At 45.5% G+C, this 20010-nt stretch overlaps 1 protein-coding gene across 6 annotated transcripts in view; it reads left to right on the forward strand.

Moving 5' to 3' along the window:
* LOC138629402 (calcium/calmodulin-dependent protein kinase type II subunit gamma-like) overlaps window positions 1–19278 on the forward strand; it is a 34091-nt gene extending 14813 nt beyond the window's left edge. The window contains exons 7-23 of one of the 6 annotated variants that reach the window (XM_069713060.1): window positions 435–537; window positions 1009–1092; window positions 1512–1606; window positions 2285–2407; window positions 2595–2678; window positions 3699–3741; window positions 4576–4638; window positions 7386–7426; window positions 8194–8277; window positions 9720–9764; window positions 9861–9906; window positions 10148–10228; window positions 12401–12541; window positions 13891–13966; window positions 14086–14180; window positions 15126–15362; window positions 16279–19278. In XM_069713060.1, coding sequence (XP_069569161.1) covers window positions 435–537; window positions 1009–1092; window positions 1512–1606; window positions 2285–2407; window positions 2595–2678; window positions 3699–3741; window positions 4576–4638; window positions 7386–7426; window positions 8194–8277; window positions 9720–9764; window positions 9861–9906; window positions 10148–10228; window positions 12401–12541; window positions 13891–13966; window positions 14086–14180; window positions 15126–15358 — 1437 coding nt within the window. In that variant the 3' untranslated portion in view covers window positions 15359–15362; window positions 16279–19278. The remainder of the gene's footprint in view (window positions 1–434; window positions 538–1008; window positions 1093–1511; window positions 1607–2284; window positions 2408–2594; window positions 2679–3698; window positions 3742–4575; window positions 4639–7385; window positions 7427–8193; window positions 8278–9719; window positions 9765–9860; window positions 9907–10147; window positions 10229–12400; window positions 12542–13890; window positions 13967–14085; window positions 14181–15125; window positions 15363–16278) is intronic. The other 5 variants (XM_069713062.1, XM_069713061.1, XM_069713063.1 and 2 more) reach the window with 5 other exon arrangements.
* The last annotated feature ends 732 nt before the right edge of the window (window positions 19279–20010 follow it).

Here is a 20010-nt window from a genome sequence, read left to right on the forward strand (position 1 = left end):
TTTATGTCCCGCTGCCCAAACAACGGCCATTTAGAACGCCGCCACACACGCTGCCTCTCGCTAAGTACACTTTCCATTTAGCATGCAGTCTGCGGCGCTGCCTAAATGACTCCCGAGTGGTTTCTATGGCTACGAACCCATGCCCATATAAGGTGCCGTGGAGATTTCTCATCTACTCATCCTCTCCCTTCCTCCTCTGTCTCTCCATCCGGCCTCTCACACCTTTACCCCGCCGCCACACGAGCCGTGACAAAATACATCAAATATAAATATTTCTGAGAAAGCGCTTCACTGAAGAGTGCCCGTAAGTATCAGTCTCTCACTGTCGCAATCTCTCGTTCTACATTCTGTTTCACTGTGTGTGTGTGTGTGTGTGTGTGTGTGTGTGTGTGTGTGTGTGTGTGTGTGTGTGTGTGTGTGTGTGTGTGTGTCAGCCGGAGAACCTGTTGTTGGCCAGCAAGATGAAGGGAGCTGCAGTGAAGCTGGCAGACTTTGGCCTTGCTATTGAAGTGCAGGGAGACCAGCAGGCTTGGTTTGGTAAGAAAACACAAACAGTGACACACTCATATCAAATGTGCTGGACCATAACCTGATCCGTCATTCCACCTGGGTGTTTAGCATCAGATAGCGTCTTCAATGAGCGTGAATCACTGCTGATTAGGCCGTCTTTAATACAGCAAGTCTGCATAGAGACACATCTGCCGCCACTTGGAAGCCAAAGAGTATTTGTAGGAGCGTTGCTTAAGAGGCTCACTGCCACTTTCCAGTTCATGCTTAGGTCATTGTGTCTTGGCTTATAGCCGAGCTGCCAGCGCTTGGCTGACTCTCCGGCGAGGACGAGATGATTAATGGGCATTTGCTTGTGACTCTACACTATCATAATCTGGTCTTGCATAATAGTCCAACTCTCATTTAAACCATTCATATAACTGCACAAAAGTAGCCCTTATCAGTATTTTAATAACAGCCGCCGATTAATTTTGTCCTCTTGATATATCTGTCGGGCAGGGTTTGCAGGCACTCCTGGCTATCTCTCCCCTGAGGTCCTGAGGAAGGACCCCTACGGCAAGCCTGTGGACATATGGGCTTGTGGTGAGTTCTGGTCTCCACATTTTGGAAGTTAACCTGTTGCAGTCCGTGCGTTTAATTTCAACCGGTCAGAAACAAACACCAATATTTGTCTCAATTTAAAATAATAAATTTAGCAGCCTTAAAGTTTGTTTTTAAAAATGGAAATGGGATCATAATGCTGAAGCAGGAGGATTTTGAATCACAATTTTAGAGGTGACTTCAACTTCACATCAACAGTTTCCCGCTCAGAAAGAGTTGGAATAACCAAACTCCTCTAGATGGACATTATAATGTATTTTTATTTTTTTATTTTATCGTTGCTTTTTCTTGTATTTACCTAATTTTATTCTTTGGTACGGATCACTTGTAGCTGTATGCTCTTTATTGAAAAGCACACCAACTGATATTCTAACAGGATCTTTCACTTTGTTTTCTGTCAGGGGTTATTCTCTATATCTTGTTAGTGGGTTATCCTCCATTCTGGGATGAAGATCAACACAAACTCTATCAGCAGATCAAAGCTGGGGCGTACGATGTAAGTGTGTGTGTGTGTGTGTGTGTGTGTGTGTGTGTGTGTGTGTGTGTGTGTGTGTGTGTGTGTGTGTGTGTGTGTGTGTGTGTGTGTGTGTGTGTGTGTGTGAGAGTGAGTGAGAGATGGGTGCAGTGCAGGGGTTTGCTAAGCAGTTTTTGAATGTTTAATAGTGTCCAATTGAAATCTGGTCCAAAGCTATTGATCCTATCAGGGCCTCCCTGACGCATTGCAGAGGGGCGTGTGTGTGTGTGTGTGTGTGTGTGTGTGTGTGTGTGTGTGTGTGTGTGTGTGTGTGTGTGTGTGTGTGTGTGTGTGTGTGTGTGTGTGTGTGTGTGTGTGTGTGTGTGTGCCTGTGTGTGTAAGAGCAAGAGAGAATCAGAGAAGTGGAATCCTCCTTTCTCAGTTGCTGGATAATCAAATCACATTGCAGCCTGTTTTACTCTTAATAAAATGGTTTAAAGACCTGGAACAAGAGCATGTGTTCTGTAAATCAAAAGACAAATGTATCTGTTTTGTTTTCTTATTTGTCTAATTGTGATAAATTTACTCAAGACCTGGTTACCAGATGGTGTGAAGAAACTGGCAGGTGCAGACGCCTAAGTCCCTCACTAAACATGTATTATTTCCAATCCTCTGTCCTTTCCAACTGTCACACCCACTCGTCTCACCCCTTCTCCTCAGTTCCCATCCCCAGAGTGGGACACAGTGACTCCAGAGGCGAAGAACCTGATCAACCAGATGTTGACCATCAACCCAGCCAAGAGAATCACTGCCGAACAGGCCCTCAAACACCCATGGGTCTGCGTAAGTATTCACTCGCCCAAATCGCCCAAGAGAATTGCTTTTAAGATAAACATAAAATGTACGCTACACTACCTCGAGAACAACCTTCAAATAACTTTAATTCTGTGCATAAATCGGTGCATAAGCTTCATAATTTGTGAAGCGTTGATGTCATTTAACGTGTTCTTGTTGTGTCCTCCTCCTACAGCACCGCTCCACAGTGGCATCCATGATGCACAGACAGGAAACTGTCGAGTGTCTCCGCAAGTTCAACGCTCGCCGAAAACTCAAGGTAGTGGTCCAAAATTTGTATTTGCCGCCTCTGTGGTTTTTAACCTCCGCCTCTGTTGTTTGTGTGCTGCCTCACCTGCAGTGGCCCTTCATTTCTTCATATAGAAATTGTGTCCCTACAGATCGTCTGCCCACCATACATCTGTTTTATGATGGTGTTTAACAAAAGCATGCAGAGACTCTGAATTATATGCACCAGGGACTGCACAGTGTCATTTGCAGTGGATCTAATCATCAGTTAATTTAATGTGAGTTTTGTACTTTGGCACCATTAGCGGTGCAACCGCCCTAATCTGTTAGATCATTTAAAAAATTATATTGTCCTGTGATCATTAAAATATCAAGTCTAGTAATTCATGTTGGTGCTGGGCATCTCAAAGAGAACACCGTTTGGTACTGTAGCATTGAATATGGAAAACTGTCAAGTGCCAAAATCTGGCATTAAGTGTCTGGTCCAGTCTTCAGTCTGTTGCTTCTTGATTTATATTTAAAAAAAAAGAAAAAAAAAAAAATGTAATCTTCGACTAATTTAGAGAGTTTTTAAATTGCTGCGAGTCTCGAGACATTTGACCTTTTGAGAACTTCTTCCTGTGTCGAAACATTTCAAGTTACACCCAGCTCTAGTTTCTGTAGTTTGCATTCACAGCCATGCAAACTAATGGACCAGGTAGCATATCTGCTGGTTTTTTCCACTTCATTGAAACTCATTTGCATAGAAGAATACGTTATAAGACCTGCCGACGTGAATACATGGAGTTAATGGGGAATCTCCACATTAATACGACAACATGCATATTTCAAAATTCTGTTTGACAGAGAACAAACGGTCAGCCTCGATTGCAGTTAGGTGAAGGCTCTGCTGCTAAAATAGCAGAAAGATGAGATGTCGTATTATTGTCCCATTAGACATGAACACAACACAGTTGAGAAGAAAAGGCTGAGATCCTGTTAAATAAACCAAAACTTGATGCCCTCATTATACCTCCCTCACTTCTCTCTCCTCCTTCGTCTCCTCCTCCAGGGAGCCATTCTCACCACCATGCTGGTGTCCAGAAACTTCTCAGGTGGGTGTGCCCTTCGCCCTCAGCCTCCCACGCTGCACATGCAGAGGGAGAGGAGGAAGGAGAGTGGATAGAGTCCTCTGCACCTCTTTTAACCCCCTCACCACACACGCACACTCACCCACTCATCCTCAAAATAACAATATGTTTTTTTTTTTGTGTGTGTGTGCACAGGAGTTTGCTTGCTTACAACGTTAAACTGAATTGAAACATGAAGTTCCTTCGTGTTATGGTAGAAATAATGTATTGATATTGATGGATTATTATCAGTGCTTTACATCCACATGTTAACAGGCTACGATGTGATATTCTGCCATATACCTGATTATATGTGTTTGTCAGTTATGTCCTTGTCCATGCTAATGTCTCTCTCCCTGTGTGTGTGTGTGTGTGTGTGTGTGTGTGTGCGTGTGTGTGCGCGCGCGGACGGGCGGATGTGTCCCTCTTTTCTGCTGCCCGTGGAGCGTTTGCATGTCTGAGAGAAGGACTCATAGATTTTAATGAGATATTTATGCTTGGGGGGGGGGGGGCAATTGTGGTGTTATAAAAACAGGTGACTCTGTTTTATCTCAGCCTGCTGAGAGCGACTTGTTTCCGCTGAAGCTTTGTTCTCAGCCTCTAAGTAATTGGTCAGTCGATGGCTAATGATTTCATCCCTGGGCCTAGGAATCCACAGGGGGGCACGCATTCGCTTCAGCCCATTTCTATCAAAGTGTTCGATGTATCTGGGCTGTAGCCAGCATCCCCTGTAGCTTTCTAGGCCCATGACTGAAAGGAGTGAGATAGACCTGCCTAATTTGCATAGCCCCTCCCAACTGTAGCATTTCTGTCCAATAGTGGGCCGGCAGCATACCAACTCTGCTGCTGCCGCCTCCTCCACGGCCTCACTGGCTCAGGAAGGTACGTCCCAGAGACACGCCCATCCACTTCCTCTCTACACACACAGCCACTTCTCTAGTTCATAGTGGGTGGGCCCTCATTTACCATCGCCACACTCCTGCATGCAGCCTCAGCAAGCATCCTCATCAACATTCATGCACATGTGCATGCGTACTCACAGATTTTGTTGTTTTAGGGTATTATATAAATGTGTGTTTGCAGTACACCCATGTACATCAGCATTACGTAACAGTAATTGATTTAGTTCACTCCAAAGAGCTTTTTTACATTCACACCTCACCGCCAGTCAGCTGCACCCCTGTAACCCCCATCTCATCTTCCAAATTAGTTATGTCGTCACTACTAGCACGCTCCATCCTGACCTCCAGCTGACCCCTGACACCGCTGTGCTCGTCCCAGGCCAGGGCTGTAAGGATGGGCACAGGGTGGACTTGGGGCAGGGGATGAGGAGGGGCATGTATCCTGGGGGCGGGAACTGACATGCAGGGGGCCGGCAAGAGCTGGGTTGGCGTGCTGCCATCGTCGTACCTGGGTCTGGTGGGGGAGAGGGTGAAGGAGGATGTTGAGGAGCTGGGGGAGAGGTTCAGGCTGAGACGGAGGATGGGAGTGCTGCCTTCTGTGCTGCTACCAAAGCCAACTGTTGGAACCATCACCGCTGCGCAGCCTTCCTGATGAATCCCTTGAGGTTAAATGCATCCTTCGTCTCATCTCCCCCTTCGGAGGTCTGTTTTTAGTACTTTTAAAAGAGTTCCCCCCTCGAGGCAGGAGTGTAACATTTGTCAAATACCCAGTGACATCTTGCACCTCCTGTTTCACATCGAATCGAGGGATGAATTCCTTTGTTTTGAAAGTACTAAACTCGGGCTCTGCTCTCATCCTGCTGGGTGGGGGCGGGTGGTGAAGGTCGGCGATTCCAATGGTGGCTCCATGGATTGAGTACCTTAGAACCAGTGTAGAGCAGACCGGATTCTCCCGTCACCTTTTCAGACGAGGGGATCGTCTCTGCTCTACAATGTCTATAAGTTATCCATAGGATCTACATAGGCAGGATAAAAGTAAAATGTTAACAGGTAGATCACCTCGGTGGAGAAACCTTTAGTGAGGCGGATGTGTGACTGGTGCGCTGAGTTTTGGGGTGTTTGTGGTGGTTTGATTGTCAGCTAAAGCCCTCCGAATGTGGGCTTCTTCACTGAGACTGGACCAAGTTGCCTGTTTGTAAGTTTCTGTGAATATTGTGTGTGACATCATCCCTTCAGATCGGACTCCTCATCTCTCCTCCTGTTTAATCTTTTTTTTTTTTGTATTTATTTATTTGTTCTTAGTCCTCTGATGATGTCAGTCATCACTGCAAAAGTCCCAGCCCTTTGTTGTTGCTGTTGTTTTTATACTATGGCTGCTTCCTTGCACTTCTCTGTAAGAGTTTGGCTGAGGCAAGGCTTGGCAGTTTGCTCATGATGTACTCTTTTAAAGACATTATAGCAAAACCTGACAGAAGTGTGCGTGTCTGTACTTTTCCGGAAAGGTGTTTGCCTTGCTGCCTTTCGCATGTGGGTGTCCTGTGTGGTTAAATCCTACAAAATATTCCCGGGAGATGCACCTTCAGATGCTTTCTGATACACTCTTCCCCTGCTCATCACCGAGCTGGTTTATTGCTCGAGTGGTGCAGCCCTCCTGCCGTGGGTCATCTTGACTTTCACGTCATGTGAAGCCGGGGATCTTGATTGGAGGAGGGAAGGCCGTATTTGGAGAGCGCATGAACGTGGCGGTCCCGTGCTGTCACAATTAGCACCCCGATGGCTGTTTGGTAGAAGACGTAGCCAAATGAGGAGCAGATGTTTGCGCTCTGAACAATCAGCTCTCTTTTCCCTGGTTGTGGAATGAAAACTTTTTTGTTGTTGTTGTTGTTGTTGTTTTTTCTAAATATATTCTTCTCTTTGGATGCTGCATGGCCAGGCCAAGACAGAAGCTGCATATCGACAGCCAAGATTAAGGAAGCATGAGTTGTCACTTGATATTGTTTGCTGCTGTAAATGCTGTGCCCCTGATCTCTACTCTCCTGTATTGAAATACTGAGCCCTCTTTTACACCCCCCCCTCCCCTCTTTCCCTCTCCCATTTCTTATTGGAAGGTAAGAAACACAAGATCAGATTTTTGGGAACCTGTGTGTGTCCATTGAAAACGAGAAAAAAGGAAGCAAGAGCAACTTGAGAGCTTTAGACTTGAGAGGGAAAAGTGACGGGAGCCCTTTACAGGAAATCAATGATTTACATTAACCTATCTCATCAGTTAGTCCTGGCGGCAGTTGCAGTCTGACCATCACTCTTCCTAAATCTGCTGGGGTCTTTCAGACAGGAAATGGATTGAGGAAGTTTACTTTGGTTTCATGTTTCTCTTTCATCCCCAGATGGCAATGAATGGATTATGATGTGAATGGGTTTTGCAGAGTAGCAACCTGTAGAGAGAGAGGGGGGGGGGGGGGGAGCCCAAGAAATCCATTAAATGCATGTTATTTTCTGGAAACACTTAGGTTTACTTTGTCACAAACAGTGAGGTATCAGTGTTTCATAGTTGTTTCAGACTATAGATCCGGGTTTCAATAAGAGCTGAGAAAGAACTGGGTATATTTGCTTGATAGCCTTCGTCATCAGTAAAACTCCTTTTCTACCTGTTTCTCTCCCTTTCTATCCTGTTTCTTTTTTTTTTTTTTTTTCTTTTTCTTTTTTCTTTTTTTTTTTTTTTTTTTACAGCATGCAAAAGTTTACTCAACAAGAAGTCAGATTCTGCTAAGGTAAGGTTGTCTCGTTACCTTTCCGCCCTCTTTTGTTCTATTACAGAGTGTCCTGTCTCTCCTCTGTTAGCTGACCCCCTTTTTCTACTCTGTTCTTTTTCGGTGCCTCTCTCCGTCTCGGCGTAGCTCCCTTTTTCCTGCTATTATTTCAACAAACGTGTCTTCTTAATACAGTCATTATTTTTTTTCAGGGGGTTTCCAGAGTTTTGTGCTTTTACCTCAGGGGTTCTGTACTTTCTGTGGCCTGTTTTTAGATTCCCAAATTCCTCTCGTCCCATCCACAAGTCCGAGAAACTCAGTTGTTGTCCCACCACACCCCTCCCCCCCACCCCACGTTCCCATCATATTCCTACGTATAATTATCAATTAGTTCTTCCTGTGTTCTTTCACCTTTCGTCAGATGTCTGCTGGTCTCTTTCCGAGCAGTCTCCATCAGTCTCTGCTGCTATTAAGCATCTCTCTCCTCCTCCTCCTCCTCCTCCTCCCCCCGCTTCCCTCTCTTTCTTCTCTGCCCCAGGGGTCTCTCTGTGTAGTTAAGTGGCAGAGGCATAGAGAGTTAGTGAGGCAGTAAAAAGGATGATCTAGAGGCCATTCTGTGGCACTCACCCTCTCATTTACCCCGTTAGCTCTCCACAGTCCGTGAGCTCCGACCAACATTAGCCCCCCATTCCCTAAAATGCGTGTAATTCTAATTCTAATTCTGTGTGTGTGCGCGCGTGCGTGTGTAACGTGTGTGTTCACTTTGAGTGTTTGCGTTCTCGTCCCAGCCTTCTACCAACAACAGTAAGAACAGTATAGTGAGCGCCATCAATGCCCTGAAAGACACCAACATGGCAACCAACGCACAGATGGTACAGTAGGCCGCCGCAGCATCAGTTCCCGCCTCCTAACAACCCCCACCCGCCTCACCCCCAACCGCCAGTAGTTGCATAGTCGCCCGTTGTGCCTCATCCTCCGTCATCATAGTTGCTTGTCATCCTTCATCTACCGTCCAGGAGGCGTTGCACTGTAACATTGCCCGTCCCGGCAGTCCCGTCCCCTGGCCATTTTAACCCCCCCCTCTCCCCTCTTCCCCCCCAAAAGGTGCACATGTGTTCCCGAGTTGGGTGAACATCAAGAACATCCCATTTTTCTTTTGGAAATAAAAAATCAAATAAAAAAAAAAAATGCTCATCGTGAGTTTGAGTCTGAGGCGGCACATGTGCACCTTTTTTTTTACATTTCTGAGGAGCATGAACATGTTTGGATTACATGCCTGTAAAGTGGCAGCACAGAGAGCTCGTAGAGGCCTCGTTGTCCAAGGAGAAGCCAGTCTTATCATGCTTATCATGTCATGGCTCCTGTGTTTACCTCTGAATATCAGCCTTAGTATCCCCCTCCTAACCAGCTACCCTTTTACCATCTTGCAACCATCCATCCTAACATCTTCATCAGCGAGGTTATTTATTTTTTATTTTTTAGTACATCCAACCATTTCTCTCACTCTAACCTGTTTATCGTGCCATCATTAACATCCCCATTGACATCCTTATCATACTGCCAAACCTCAGCATTATGCCCTCATCCAGTACTAGCATGTTGTGGTTTTAAGACGCTTCACTAGCATGCGTTAGATATTACTTTCTTATAGTGTTGTGGTTTGATAACCGTCTGCTTTGGCTTCGTTGTGCTTCTCAACTGGTGGTGCAGGACCCCAAACTCGGCTTCGTTCAAGACCGAGATGTTTTTATGTTATGGAAAATCACATGTACAAAATTTTATGATCTATTAAGAGAACATTGTCCAACCAACAGTTTTGTTTTTTTGTCCTCTGTGACGGCAGACAAGAAGATTGCAAATGAGCTCGGGCTATAAATGCTGCGGGGCCTTGGTTTATGATACATACTCTTCACTAAACAAATAAAAATTAAACATTTATTTGAATATCTTTGGGTTTGCGGCTGTTGGGTTGATGTATTTTAATATGTAACCTGAGCTTTGAGAAATTAGCATTTAAAAAAAAAAATTTGTTGCTATTTTCTGATGTTTTATAGTAAACGTATAATTCAGAAAATAACTAGCAAATTGTAAGATAATGAGAATGATTTGTTGCAGCCATCAATTAAAAACATGCATTAATCTCCCGGCCTTATCCGCGGCCGCTCGTGAGAGTTCAGGGGACACACCAGCTGCAGGGAAGATGTGACCTGAGGTTGTAGCTGCGTTAAAATTAGGGGCCCAGTTTCAATCCAGTTGAGAGGCACTGTTTCAGGACTGCGATGTGTCGAACTAACTGTGCTGTTCTGAATCGCAGGAGTCTCAGAGCACGGTGGTGCACAACCCTCCCGATGGCGTCAAGGTGAGATTAAAGGTCTCTTTTTGAAAGCATGACACAGATCCTGGATCCCGTCTGTGTTAATCTCGGCATGTTTCTGTCCCTCCCGCTGCACCCCAGGGATCAACGGAGAGCAACGCCACCAACGACGAGGAGGAAATGAAAGGTAGGGGAGGGTGTTCGAGTGTTTTCTCCCCTTTTTCCTGTTCTTATTCGCTCTCTCTTTCTGTCTCCCATCTAGTGAAGTGTGTGTATTTGACTGTAGTGACTGGCAGGTGTGCTGAGATACAACACGTGTCTCTCACACTCGAGACTGTGCGCCTGTCGTGTGTGTGTGTGTGTGTGTGCGCGCGTTTGTACGTCTGTATTTACCGTGTGTCTGGCTGCGTTTTGTGTGTGTGTTCTAGCGGACAGTTCGGCGCTGAGTCAGAGCAGCGCCACCGAGGAGATGCCCCCACTTCTGCCCTCACCTCAAAGCTCACCTGCCAGTAAGTTTATCCATAGCAACCAGAGGCGATACGGTCGCCCCCCTGGCAAGGACCTAACACCCCCACCCACCCACCCTCTCCCCCCACTCCCACCTTGGCTTTTTGTAGTCACTGGCAATGACGTCTTACATCTCTGAGCTCCCCACCCCTCCCACTCTGATCCACCAAGCTCTTTTTTGAGGGTTCCCACTGGTTTCAGATTTGTCGATTTATTGTTTTTTTTATTTTCTTAAAAAAAAATTCTGTACACCAGGAAACTCGAGGAACATCACAGAATTCGATTGGATTGGTTTTGATTTATTTAAAGGACACTTCCAGTTTATTACAATTTGGTTTTACTTATTTTTGTAGTTTTAAACATCACTCCTGAGCTCAACAACGTAATTGCTTAAAGGATTTCCCAGTTCTTCCAAGCAGGCTTAAAATTTTGCGCTTAGCATTATGTCATTAAACTCTTATTTACACGTAACTGGTAACAGATACACTCACTCGTGAACCTGTTTTCAGATACAAATTCCTCCTTTTCTTTGACATTTAATGATCGTAAGTCTCTTAGTCTGTCATCTGACTGTTAAGACAGTTGGAAAGAAAACATGATATCCATTATCACACGAGGAGAGTTTATCATTTTGTAGACTGACTCGTTCATGAATTGATCAAACTGAAGGCAAAAAAATCTGATAAAAAGGAACTAAAAATCAGGTTGAAATCAAGTTAAGACATTAGTCTATAATATACACAACCTTTAAGTAAAAAGATGAGAGATAAGAACCCTTCCTTCGTAGGTTTTATAGTCTGTATCATTGTAGAGGCGACTTCAAAGCAGTGCTTTAATCCCTTCACTAGAGTGACTATAGTCAATGACTGTCCAACTGACTTTTCTCCTGCCACGACTTAAAGGCAGGGTTACAAACAGATTTTCCGTTCCTTGTGGCCGTGACGATACTAAACCAATAATCTGCTCAGGAAGGTCGGTATCGCCACCAATACCGATCACATTACTAAATTCCTCTCGCATCATTTGTTCACGTTTAAAAACAAGAAGACGCCGTAACGACGATCAGACTTTCAAAAGCAACGGGATATATACTTCTTTTTTTTTTTTTTTTTTTTTTTTCAGGTCATAGAGAGACTCTGACCTAATTATGGAAAGTCATGAAGAAAGAAAAAAAAAAGTCATAGAATTTTTCATCAGGGCCACTGTGGGAACCCTGAAATCTGTGTGTGTGTGTGTGCGCGCGTGTGTGTGTGTGTGTGTGTGTGTGTGTGTTTCTTGGTGATCACTGCATCTTTCCCCTCGTCCTCCTAATGTGACAGCTCCAGCTGGAGGAAGCCTTGCTTACCTTGCAGCTCAGCTGAGTGTCCTAAACGGGTCGCCCAGTCTGACGGGCCCGGCTGCCTGTCCGACTCTCCTGGATTCATGCACACCATAGAGCATCATGTCTCTCTTTGTCCTCACATCTCTTCGCTCTAATACTTTATTCTCTAATCTTCTCTCTAATTATTTCTCTCTAACGTCTTCGCTCCTCTCCTCTCTCGTCCTTATCTGTCCTCACGCAAATCACCCCCCCCACACACACACACACACACCCCTCGACGCTCTCTAATCTTTCCTCTCGTCTCTTGACCTCCTGTCCTCTTCCTCCCGCTCTTGCCAGACACACCTGCACTAAAGGACAAGTCTAATCTCTTTCCCTCTTCACTCCTCTCCTGTGTGCTCTGACCACTCCCGCCTTCCTTCCTGAACACGCCAAGTTTCCCCAACAGGCCCGCCATGTGCTAATAACAAACAACGGCTTCGACCGTCTCTTCGCTTAGTGCTGCAGTTCATCTGACGCTGCCTTGTTAATGTATACGAGCATTACGAGCCGAGGAGATGTGAGCAGGCGGTTAAATGAGTTCCACATCACTCAGCATCAGAGCTGCACTCATCTGGCTTCCAGCTACCATCCTGTCCTCGTGTCACCCATCTCTGAGTGTCGTTTACTAATCCCACTGGACACTAACCCACATCGGCTTCCTAACTTTTTATTTTGGTTCTTGTTTCATTGCACAAACTGTGCGTGCATGCTGTGTGTGTGTGCGTGCGTGCGTGTGTGCGGTCACACGATCATCTCGTCTGTTGTCCCGTCCACGTGTTTGTGTTTGTTCACCACCTGTTGTGTGTTTCAGTTCTGCCGCATGACGTAAAGCGCATGGCATGGAACAGCACAGGCAACAGCTCCTGCCCCGACTCTGAGCTCTCACAGTCCTCCATGCCCGCCGCTCCGCTAGGGAGCAACACTGTCGCTGCTAAAAGCAACACGAAGCAGAGTAAGGACACGTCTGCACTAACTGACTAACTCGGTTTCCCCCACACCCCCACACCCCACCCTGCCGTGTACTCGCTGTAGCTCTGTGGAAACCTTTCATGTCTGAAGTGGAGATCTGGCTCTAAATGAGGAGGATGATGATGATGATGATGATGATGATGATGATGATGATGATGACTTGTATCACTTTATCCTGGTTCACAACTTTAAAGCATCTTGAAGTGGATCGGATGTTTAATGCTGTCATACATGTTCAGGTCTTTATCTGTCTGCAGACATTTTACATTAGGTGTAAGTTTTTTTGTTTTTTGTTGTTGTTGTTGTTTTAAAGTCACCCAGTGAAATAACTGGTGGAGGGATAACAATGGTTTTACACAAATGTTCACATTGTTAACAAATCCCATTTAAATAAAAAAAAAAAATGCCAGAACCAACCACATGTTCTCTTGGTACATTTCTACCTTCCTACCCTGCTGGATTCACTCTGAACCAACCTCATTTGTTTCTTGAAAACCAGATCACAAATATAACGTTTTTTTAAAAAGCGGGATGCTTTTACTTCAACCATTACTGAAACAGGAGTTCATTTGTCGGGTTATTTTCATCTGTAGATTTTCTACCGTTAATACAGCTACATGCACCGTTAACACGCAGCACATTGGAGCTCTACGATCTATCACTAAAACTGATGACTCGATTGGATAAAATAACAACGTAGCGTCACACATTACGATGTAGAGCAGCAGTAAGGGAAGTAAACTTTTAGTAAGAGCAAGCGGGAAAGAAACCCGGATCCTATCGCAGCTTTTCTTCTTCAGTGGGTTGAGGTGCCTCGTTTGAACACGCTCGTCAAAAGTATAGCTAATTTTTTTTGATTTCCTTTTGTTCAATTTTTTTTTTTTCTTTCCCCCCAAACTGTGTGTGTGGTGTTTACAAGCAGCTTTGTTGTCTCTGTTTTGGTGTCAGTGTGTGCTCACAGCAGAGGCTAGCGCTCAGTCAGTCCGTGTGTCGTACGGCGGGCGAGAAGCCGGGCGACAGACAGCGACGAGGTCGAGCCGCTCCGGACCGAGTGTTGAGGTTAAAGAGAAGTGTTGAGCTGTAGCCACAGAGGGAGAGAGAGAGAGAGAGTGTGTGTGTGTGTGTGTGTGTGTGTGTGTGTGTGTGTGTGTGTGTGTGTGTGTGTGTGTGAGAGAGAGTGTGTGAAGGCAGGCAGGCAGGCAGGAGCCGATGTGATGAGAGAAAATTTCATCAAGCAAAACCACCACAGAGCTAATTGTTGTGTCACCTTCCAACTGGCTTCTCACCGCCTACCATCTGTTTTCTCTTCCCCCTCTGTTGTTCTCTCTGTAGCTCGTAAACAGGAGATCATAAAGATAACGGAGCAGCTGATTGAAGCGATCAACAACGGCGACTTCGATGCCTACACGTGAGTGCAACCACGCGTGCGTGCGAGGGAGAAGCGAGAGAGGCGAGAAGTGGAAATGTTTTCCGACAGAAGTCATTGGAGTTGACTTTGCTTCTATTTCGACGCTCTCTCTCTCTCAGGAGGATTTGTGATCCCGGACTCACCTCTTTTGAACCCGAGGCGCTGGGAAACCTGGTGGAGGGCATGGACTTCCACAAGTTCTACTTTGAAAACCGTGAGTCCCCCCCCCCCTCCTGTGGTTACACGGCGCACGTCTTTATTTTAATTGAATTTTCTAGTTCACTTCGAGCTGCAGATCGTTATTTTCATCATCGATCAATCGGCCGAATATTTTATCATAACTTTTTTTTTTTTTTTTAAATGAATAAAATGAAATCATTTGGGTTTAATTTAGTTTTAAAACCAAAGATATTTAGTTTTTACATTTGAAAGGCTATTAGTAACTATTTTTGACTAATTTCCAGGCTTTATTTATTTAATATTTTTGGATCAATTAATGGGCTGTCTTAGTTCAAAGGACCATTGTGTAGGATTTAGTGACGTCTAGTGGTGAGGTTAAACATCACAACCAATTGCACATCTCTCGCGTCGCTCTCCTATTCAAAGGACGTAAGTGAATCTACGGTTTCTGCAAAACCTGCGAGAGTGTTTGGTTAGCGGGTTTTTGGTTTGTCCGTCCCGGGCTACTGTAGAAACATGGAGGTGCAACATGTTGCGCTCTGTCCGGGGAGACTCGCTCCCTTCATAGATATTAAAGTCTCATTCCAAGGAGTTCAAAACACAATCATTTTTAATTTCAGGTGTTTAAAGACTAATGAAAACCAAGCGGTAACCTCTGGGGCTAAAAAAAATAAAGCAAAGCTGGAAGTGCTAAAAACTGCAGTTCCTCGAATGACCACTTGGGGCTCCTAAAGTGAGTCAATCCCCTCAGACCCCGATGTTAACATTCCCAACTTCACAGCAAAAATAAACATGTTTACAGCCCTGGTCTCTATAGCGACAATCTCCATGTTCATGACAACTGTATGGGGATGAATTTTTCATCGAAGTCGCCCGTTCAGATTGTATTATGGCTTAAAGCTTATGATACAACATGTTGGATTAGTACACCGTATTTTTCGGACTATAAGGCGCACTTAAAATCCTTCTGTCTGTCCAGTGCTGAGCAAGAACAGCAAGCCCGTACACACCACCCTGCTCAACCCCCACGTGCACCTGATCGGCGAGGACGCCGCCTGCATCGCCTACATCCGGCTCACACAGTTTGTGGACTCCACGGGCCGCCCGCGCTCCAGCCAATCAGAGGAGACCAGGGTGTGGCATCGCCGCGATAGCAAGTGGCTCAACGTCCACTTCCACTGCTCCGGCGCGCCCGCTGCACCACTACAGTGATCAGGTACTCGCCACCACGCGAATACAGAACGCTCAGTCGGTCAGTTTAGTTTGTGACCACATATTCTTGAGATGTAGTCAAATTTAAATGAGAAAAAACATTCGATTTATTTGTGACTTTGAGGTTGTTGTTTTTTTTTTTAAATGTCATATTTGTGCCTGTTTTACTGCTGTCATTTTAAATATAGTAGTGGTAAAACAGAATCAGGAAGCATTGATAACTTTAACTCAGTTATTAGTAGAGTCCGTCTTTTTAAAAGTTTCCAAACGGGTGTTTTGATTGTTTTTGCGGCGAGGTGATTCCCCTCCGTTTACACCTGCCGCCGCACAACCGGCGTCTTCGGGTCTGCTCGAGCCTCATTTTCATCGCTTTCGCTTCTGAGAGTTGAAATAACTTCGCGGCCGTCACGTTCGTTGCTTAAATCTGGGAACGGCGATACGAGAACGTCCCGCCCGGGGGGAGAAATCTGAGCGTTCAGACGGGTGACGACAACTCCCGGGGGGGGTGAAAAAAAAAAAAAAAAAAAGTGTTCGCGCGTCACTCCGGTGAGTACGATGCGCTAAAGGAGGTCTGTGAACCCTGACAAATATGTACACCAGACATTTAGAGAAGAAATTAAAAGACGGAACAGTGAACTTATTATATATACCCAAGCTAAATTCGCCGAACTTGAAAAGGGCCTGTTGGTTTCCGAGTTTAAGAAGCTAATCCAGTCATTACCGTCATCCTCCATTCGTCTGTCCCCTCGTTTCCTGTCCGCTTTTTATACCGTATTTTACTTTTAAAGACAAAAAAAAAAAAATGCCTCCAAAAAAATGCTTTGGAAAAAAAAAAAATTGAATTTCCGCCTCTGGTGACCCGGCGAACACTAACATGTGGCTCCCCCTCCTCCCCCCCCCACCCCCTCCCCGCCCCCCAGTGGTCCTGAGCCTCCAGTCTACTGGAGTGTGTGTTTTGGGGGGCAGTTTTTTTCAGCGAGCGTGTTTAAGAGGTCCGTCCTCTGCGTGGATTGGCTAGAGCCAGGAGCCCGGCCGGGCGAGATCGCATCCCTCTCCACGATACCAACCAATCCTGTCCCTCCTTTGACCTGCTGGGGGGCCGGCGGAACACAAGACACCGCCCCTCCCCCCCCCCTCCCACCGCCCCCCCAACCCCATGGGATGATGCATGCATCTGGCGCCTGATCGGAGGGCGCGTCTTTGCCCTCTATCCCTCCCCTGGCAGCCATCTTTTTTCCGCCCCGCGCGAGATGAGACGTCCCGGGGGAGGAGAGGATTTACAGTTGAACTTGTGACAGTTTATGAGTATGAGTTATGAATATACTGTGTAAATTATGACTAGATGTACCAGAAACCACCAAAACCCAACCAAGCATTTATACTCACTATCTAATAAGGGAGGAAACTTGAGAGGAGGGTGAAGTTCAGCAGCTGAGATTTTGGACACATTTAGGGATTACCGAGGTAGAAAGTGTTGTGTTCACTACCCGGACGTTAAGATGGAGGGAGATTTTCCCCCGAACTGAATTAAAGAGGGTGAGGGGGATGGGGGGGGAGAGAGAGAGGAAAAAAAAACGTTCAAGTTGACTCAGTCAGAGAACTTGATGACGAGAGAAACTTGATATCAAAAACATGAAGCACCAAAGTGTAGAACTTTAGGCTTTTTACGTGTTTATGTGTTTTTCGTTTGTGTGCTCGTTTTCCGACTGAACGGAGATTGTGTTGTTGTGGGATTTTGGGGAGGGGGGAGGGGGGCGTCTGATTTAAGGTTATATGTGTTTTTGTTGTGTTTTTAGTGTCCTGATCCCTTTGCGTTCCTGTGAATAACCCCGGAGCCTTTTGTGTTTGTCGTCGTCGTCGTCGTTGTTGTTTTTTTTTATTTCGTTTTGTTTTTATTGTCCGACTGATGCTATATTCGAGGCTCTATTATTTTTTTTTTCTTTTTTTTTTTTTAAAAGAGGGATTTTATCGTGCAAATTTAAAGCTAACCTGTGCGTGTTGACGCGTTTTGTTGTGTCTATATGCAGTAGAGGGAGAGAGCGGGGCCGGGGGGAAAAGGCGTTTTGCATGTCCGCCCGCTGCCTCTCCCTCGTTAATCCCCTCCCGCCCTCTCTCCCATTTTTTTTTTTTTTCTTCTTCCTCTCTCTTTAACCGATTTTCTCTTTTAACCTTCCCTCCCACTCCGTTTCTCTGCTTTCCGCAAGGACCTGGTTTGTTTATATCCACTGTGTAAATACAGTGTATGTATAGATATATGTAGAAAAGTGTAATATATGTACATGTATCTAAGAGACACTCATCCTGTGCACCCCGGGGGCGTGGGAACCGACCCGTGACCTCTGTGGACCCCACCCGTCCTATTCTAGTTTAGAAGCGACATTTTGTTCCCCGCAGTTTCGATTCTCCACCTTTTTAAAACAACAACAACAAAAAAAAAACCAAAAAAACCAACAACAACCCGGTAGCTGTAGATCACTCGTGACGAACATGAATGCACATGCACATGTATGCTACCAGCTCTAGTCCAATGGCCGTACGACTGTTTTTTTTTTTGGAGACGGGGAGTAAATAAACAACAAACAACAACAACAACAACAAAAAGTTGCAAATAGTTTGACCCCTTCCCCCAGCCCAACAAACAACATGTTTTTAAATATGAAGACCTTCATTATAGTGTCCTTAGCTCCTGATCCCACAACGCTGTGAGCCGTCTTTTCATATCATATGCACCCACACACGCCTGGTGGTGTGTTCAGGCTTTGTAACATATCCGCACCGCCGCTGTGCGACCTCGGCGCCTCCCTCGCTGTGCTGCTTAATTGTCTCCATCCATCTGCGAACAGTCGTATCTGAAACCCTCCCTGTGTGTGTGTGTGTGTGTGTGTCCGTCCCTCTCCTCCGTCCCCGTCCCCTCCTCCCCCTCGTGTTCAGACGTGTCCCCCGCTCTTGAGATGTTTATTTGTACCTCTCTCTGTCGTTTCTCTGTTCTCCGTGTTACTGGGTTTTGTTTTTTTTGTTGTTTTTTTTGTTGAGTTTTTCCGTTGTCGTTGCTGTCGACTTGTCTTTTTTGGTAAAAACAAAAAACAACAACAACAAAAAAAAAAAACACTTTTGCCGATCTGCCAAGCTGGAGTTCTGCACTCTCCCTCGGAACACACACACACACACACACACACACACACACACAAACAAAAACAAAAACAAAAAAGGGAAAAGAGGGAGGAAGTAAAGACAACACAGAATTAAAAAAAATATTGATCAGGACTAAATTATTTATTCATGTAATCTACCCTTGGTGGTTTTAAATCGTGCCTGCTCAGTTGAGAGGAGTTTTTGGAAAGCCAGAGAGAGAGAGAGAGAGAGTTGGTGTGGGTGTGCAGGTTTGTGCGACCTGCACTGTAGTGAAGCAGAGCGGGAGACCTAGTTATATGCATGTTTCAGTTACGCATTTCTACCATGTACCTACCTGAATAAGGATGGAGCTAGTGTTAATATATGATATTTGCATCTTTTGAAATATGAATTTTCCTCCATCCAGAATGTTGAATAGGTGACATGAAAAATATTAAAAACTGCAAAATTGAAAAAGGAGAAGAAAAAAAAAAAACAACAACAAAAGGAAAAAAAAAAAAAACAAAAAAAAAAAAAACAAGGATTCAGGAGCCGTAGCTTGGTATGAGGCCCTCGATGTTCGCGTTTTCCCTGCGTTGTAATGATATACTATTGGGCTGCGCTTTCTCCCCCCGGCCTTCACACGAATGCTGGAGTTTTTTTGCATGATCATGATGTACAATGAAATACAACCATGAATTGACGACTATCAAGTGTTTGTCTGAGTGTTAGTTGGTCTTCATCATAGCTTTGTTATTCTTCGAACTTGGATCTTGAAAGTATTTAATAAAAATACTATTTCAGCACTGGTTTGTCTCCCTCGAGTCGTTCATTCCTCAAAGCTGCGGCGCCACCGCCACCACCGCCTACACCACCTACACCGCCTCGTCGTTGTCGCGGCGTCCTACGGAAACATTTCTGTCCTCTCTCCAATAAATGGATTTTTGGAGAAGCATCTATCGCCTTGAAATGCTCTCCATCCATCCGCAGACCCAAAAAAAAACAAACCTGCCAAAACGTTTGGCTGTGGGTGTTTTTCCTCCCACCGTGGTTTCTGGACTGATTCTTCCAAAATGGCAAAAACGAAACGGGCTTTTCACTATTTACTCTTTTCAGCCTGGATTTCGAGGTTTCATCAGCAGAATCTCATCCCCCTCCCCCCCCCTCCCCCCCAAACTCTCCAAATTCAGAGCTAATAGAGATACGCAGCACGTTTTACAGATTATGTAACGACGCAACGTTGATAAATCCGGCTGAATATTCTGCGCTCACGTTCGTCTCCGGTGACATTCAGCCGGGAAGACGCCGGCGGGGAGGTGGGGGGGAGGTGGGGGAGGTGGGGGGAGGATGTAGGATTTGATTTGAGCAGCGTTAAATAAACCGGCTCTCGTCTCTGCGGTCGGCTGGATGCTCTGGACATCAACAGCTGGCACAACATGTGCCCTCCATACTTGTCTGTCATCACGTAACAAAGTCAGATTAAGCCCCGAATAACACCGCGCAGCCTCCGGCCCCCATTAACATACATGCGGGATAAAACG

Source organism: Brachyistius frenatus, unplaced genomic scaffold, assembly GCF_029030835.1.
Source record: "Brachyistius frenatus isolate BFR_SWC_R1_liver_20210118 unplaced genomic scaffold, ASM2903083v1 Contig_115, whole genome shotgun sequence".
Classification (NCBI taxonomy): Eukaryota; Metazoa; Chordata; class Actinopteri; family Embiotocidae; genus Brachyistius; species Brachyistius frenatus.